At 38.0% G+C, this 5,213-nt stretch overlaps 1 protein-coding gene across 2 annotated transcripts in view; it reads right to left on the reverse strand.

Annotated features, from left to right (window-relative positions):
• syk (spleen tyrosine kinase) overlaps positions 1-5,213 on the reverse strand; it is a 40,924-nt gene that overhangs the window by 23,148 nt on the left and 12,563 nt on the right. Inside the window, exons 1-2 of one of the 2 annotated variants that reach the window (XM_007543166.2) lie at positions 3,388-5,057; positions 3,146-3,305 (exon numbers count right to left, since the gene is read on the reverse strand). In XM_007543166.2, the coding sequence (XP_007543228.1) occupies positions 3,146-3,305; positions 3,388-3,412 (185 nt within the window). In that variant the 5' untranslated portion in view covers positions 3,413-5,057. Of the gene's footprint in view, positions 1-3,145; positions 3,306-3,387; positions 5,058-5,213 lie in introns of those variants that run through there. The other variant, XM_016666702.1, reaches the window with a different exon arrangement.

The following is a 5,213-nucleotide window of genomic DNA, read 5'->3' on the forward strand; positions in this document are numbered from 1 at the left end:
GATAGACGGTCTGGGTTTGGCAGTTACCAGGACAACGGTACTTGTCTGATTGTGTTGTGCCAATTGTGAAGATTTTTCGAGGGAGGATTATAGTGTGGGGTTGTTTTTTAGGAGCTGGGGTTATCCTCTTAGTTTAAGATAATTAGTCTGAACATCCTTACTAAATCCAGCACCAATGCTATACCCAAACATAACAAATGCATAAAAAATTACCCATTTTCAACTACTTAATTATAAATGACCAAAAGAAATTCCTAGTCCTGGTTCCTGCTGTCTGGATATCCACCCACTACTTTCTTTTAAAAAGGTCTACCTGTCATTACAAATTATCTGATCCAAATAATAATAAACAACTGAAAACCAGCAATCAGGCCCGAAACCTGGGAGTAGTGATGGACTCTGACCTGAACCTTCAGAGCCACATTAAGACAGTCACAAAGTCGGCCTTCTATCACCTGAAGAACATTTCCAGGATCAGAGGAATTATGTCTCAGCAAGATCTAGAGAAACTCATTAATGCGTTTATCTTTAGATGCATTGATTACTGCAACCGCGTCTTCACAGGTCTGACTAGCAAATCAATCAAACAGCTGCAGCTGATCCAGATGCTGCTGCTCACATTCTCACTAAAACCAGGAAGACAGAACACATCACACCAGTTTTAAAGTCCCTACACTGGCTCCCTGTAGCTCAGAGAATAGACTTTAAAATATTGTTGCTAGTTTATGAATCACTGAACGGTTTAGCACCACAATACATTAAAGATCTGCTGGTGTTGCATCAACCTTCCAGACCCCTCAGGTCTTCTAGTTCTGCTCTGCATCCCCAGAACCAGAACCAAACGAGGAGAAGCAGCATTCACCTTCTATGCACCACAAATCTGGAACAAACTTGCAAAGCTGCTGAAACACAGTGCCTTGAAATTTAGACTAAACACCTACCTGTTTGGAGTTGCATTTGAAACGTAATAGATTAAGAATCTTAAGCACTTGACTAAATGTAATGTTNGATAGACGGTCTGGGTTTGGCAGTTACCAGGACAACGGTACTTGTCTGATTGTGTTGTGCCAATTGTGAAGATTTTTCGAGGGAGGATTATAGTGCGGGGTTGTTTTTTAGGAGCTGGGCTTATCCTCTTAGTTTAATATAATTAATCTGAACATCCTTACTAATTCCAGCACCAATGCTATACCCAAACATAACAAATGCATAAAAAATTACCTATTTTCAACTACTTAATTATAAAAGACCAAAAGAAATTCCTGATCCTGGTTCCTGCTGTCTGGATATCCACCCACTACTTTCTTTTAAAAAGGTCTACCTGTCATTACAAATGATCTGATCCAAATAATAAACTCAATGTTTTCATTAGGTGTTTTTCCTCAGGCTTCAAAAACAGCAGTTGCCAAACCTCTGATAAGAAAGAAGAATCTGGACAAATCACTACTTCAGAATTACAGGCCGATGTGCAACCTCCCATTCAAAATTATTGAAAAAGCTGTGCCTAAACAGTTAAATAGCTTCCTATCAATAACAAAATGCTGTGATGTGTTTCAGTCTGGCACTGAGACTGGCCTAGTCAAAGTGTTCAATGACATACATATAAACTCAGACTGGAAGGTCCAACGATGCTGGTTCTGTTCGACCTTATTGCAGCTTTTGACACTGTTGATCATGACATATTACTAAAACAACTGAAGAGTTGGGTAGGACTCTGGTCCAGAACTCAACTGGTTCAAATCTTACTTAAAGAAAAGGGATTTCTCTGTTTCAATGGGAAACTTCTCATCAAAGAGGACAGAAGTCATATGTGGGATACCCCAAGCCTCAATCCTAGGACCCCTCTTATTCAATATCTATATTCTCCCACTCACTAACAGAAAATAAGATTAGCTACCATAACTACGTGGACGATACACAGCTCTCCATTATGATGTCACTAGGTGATTCATAACCTATCCAATCACTGAGTAGATGCTTAGAACAGATAAATGTGTGGATTGTGCCAAAACTTTCTCCATCTGAACAGAAACAAAACTGAAGTTATTATTTTTGGACCTAAAGAGGAGCGATCTAGCTTCAATGCACAGCTTCAGTTATTACAACTGAAAACCAGCGATCAGCCCAAAACCTGGGAGTAGTGATGGACTCTGACCTGAACCTTCAGAGCCACATTAAGACAGTCACAAAGTCGGCCTTCTGTCACCTGAAGAACATCTTCAGGATCAGAGGACTAATGTCTCAGCACGATCTAGAGAAACTCATCCATGCGTTTATCTTTAGACGCATTGATTATTACAACAGCGTCTTCACAGGTCTGACTAATAAATCAATCAAACAGCTGCAGCTGATCCAGAAGCTGCTGCTCACATTCCCACTAAAACCAGGAAGACAGAGCACATCACACCAGTTTTAAAGTCCCTACACTGGCTCCCTGTAGCTCGGAGAATAGACTTTAAAATATTGTTGCTAGTTTATGAATCACTGAACGGTTTAGCACCACAATACATTAAAGATCTGTTGTTGCTGTACCAACCGTCTAGACCCCTCAGGTCTTCTGGTTCTGCTCTGCATCCTCAGAACCAGAACCAAACGAGGAGAAGCAGCATTCAGCTTATATGCACCACAAATCTGGAACAAACTTCCAGAACACTGTAAAGCTGCTGAAACACGGTGCCTTGAAATTTAGACTAAACACCTACCTGTTTGGAGTTGCATTTGAAACGTAATAGATTAAGAATCTTAAGCACTTGACTAAATGTAATGTTTCAATTGTTGATTCTATGTTGCATGACTTTGTGTTTTTGTGATGTAAAGAACTTTGAAATGCATTGTTGCTGAAATGTGCTATACAAATCAAATTTGATTGATTGATTGATTGATTGATTGATTGATTGATTGATTGATTGATTGATTGATTGATTGATTGAACTTCCATAAATTTGCTTCAGTTTTATTGCAAAACCTTGATTTGGATCAAGGATGGGTTTTGTAAGATTTCCATGCCTTTTCATTTGAGTGAATGATTTGTGATGACAAAGTGCTGACTGAACACTTTGTGAATATTTGAAGGTTGTAATTAATCATGGTTTTCTGAATAAATAGACAGGAGTGCTGTTGTTTGTACCAAAGTGCTGTGTCATACTTTCTCATTTTGTAGATTCCTTTCATGACAGTGCCAAAGTTTCCTGAGCCCAATTCTCCATCCTCCAAGAAAAGCTGGTTGCGATCCACGGTGGAGCTCCTCAGTTCATCAGGATCTGCATAAGGACTTTCATATACCTCTGTGTCCATTGGCATTGCCTCTGAAAATTCAAATGAAAACAGAGCTCTAATAACGCTAAAACAGCTCTCTAACATGTAATAAAACAAGTCACATTTTTATACCTTTGATAAGTGTCATCTCATCCATTCGAGTAACTTTACATATTTTAAAGAAAGTCAAACAACTTAAAGTTCATTAAGAAAAGTTTGAATTATTAATATCACAAATGTAAAATCTCACCTTTAAGTGTATTTTTAAAGGGAAATTATTGTCATGTGGGGAAGAACTGAATTATTAAACTCATATTTACCCCATATATTTTTTACATTTACTCTAATATGACCCTAGCCCTACAATAAATGTGAAATTATATGTCAAAGTTGGAAGCATAATATGTAAATACTATTAAGGGCAACATGTAAGAATTAATCTGCCTTTATTTTCAAATAACATGGCACTGTATTTATGGAGATGTGTAATTCTTTGCTGTACTACTAATGCTCACCATGAAGACATCTAGTAAAATAGTTATAACTTAACGAGACTTTAAAAAGCACAAGATGTGAAAATCAAACTAATATGTGATGTGTTATTTTGTTAATATTTTGTTAAGATTGAACATTTTAAAAAATGTATAATTTGTAAACATAGCATCCAGGGTGGCAATTTACACATAAACCACCACTGAACCCAAGAACCCATGAAGCTAATGTAGAAGTAAAACATCTAACATGCTGCTTCAGCCTGAGGTGGCACTCTACCAATCCCTTTTCTTACATGGAAGAAACCTCCAATGTTTAGTGTTCTGGGGTCTCCTTTATGAAGGACTGCAGATCCATACTAAAATGTACATATGCAGAAATGGGGTATATGCCAAAAACAAATCCAAATTTATAAAACCATGCACATGCGTACCAGCAAGAGATTTGCCTTTATAAATCACAGCTGTACCTCAAAGTTTGCGTACAAGATACCACCTCAGGCTCTTCCCTCTACATGCCCACATTTAACCATAAATACAAACTGAGCAGATTATCTTATTTACTGATTAACAATGGTAATCATGGGAAACACAAGGGAAAAAAAAAACACAATTTCACCAAGGCAGAAAGCGATTTGAGTGAGGTGAAGATGGAAAAACTAAAACTTTTTGTTGTCACAGTAACATGAACTAAAGCCACCAGCATTTTAGGAAGCCAACAGTGTGATCCACAGTTGAATGTGGATGATCTGTTTTACCAACAATGAAGGCAGACAGAACAGATATCAAACTGACAACCCACCAATTACAGGACAAACTCCTACCACCATCGCCACAATTGTCCCATATTGGATAGATCACCGGCATGTTTTGAAGCTTGGGTAGTATTTATACTTTGGCTTTTAACCTCAAGCAAAACAGAAGGCTTTCCCTATTAGACTAGAACATCTAAAAAACTGTTTAGTTAGCATCAACCTGACCTCCAGTAATAATGCAACAAACTTTGATAACTTTTTTCTATCACCTTTACAGTATTGCTAGAATTGGAAATGTCGTATTCCCAAAACTACCTCATTTATTTCTTACGTTGATGAAAAGGAATTGTAATTGTAAAAATTCCTATAAATGTTCTGCTTGAGAGCTTACCTTTGGACCTAAACATTCTGCTTGAGGTTTCTTCATGGTCAGGGGAAAATTTCTTTTCAACTGTCACTATGTGCATGCTCAGTAGGAGAGATTGCTTCAAAGCCAAAGAAGCAATGCCACTTTCTCTAAACCAGTGTTTCTCAACCTTTTTTGGGCCAGCGCCCCCCTAGCCCTTATCCAGGTCCCTCACTGCCCCTCCACCAAAAACATTTGCAGGCTACTTTGCACTGACCATTATTTTATCATTAATATTACTATCACTTAGGGCTGAAACGATTCCTCGAATGATTCGAGTACCTCGATTACTAAAATTCCTCGAGG

This window comes from Poecilia formosa, unplaced genomic scaffold (assembly GCF_000485575.1).
Source record: "Poecilia formosa unplaced genomic scaffold, Poecilia_formosa-5.1.2 Scaffold777, whole genome shotgun sequence".
NCBI lineage: Eukaryota > Metazoa > Chordata > Actinopteri > Cyprinodontiformes > Poeciliidae > Poecilia > Poecilia formosa.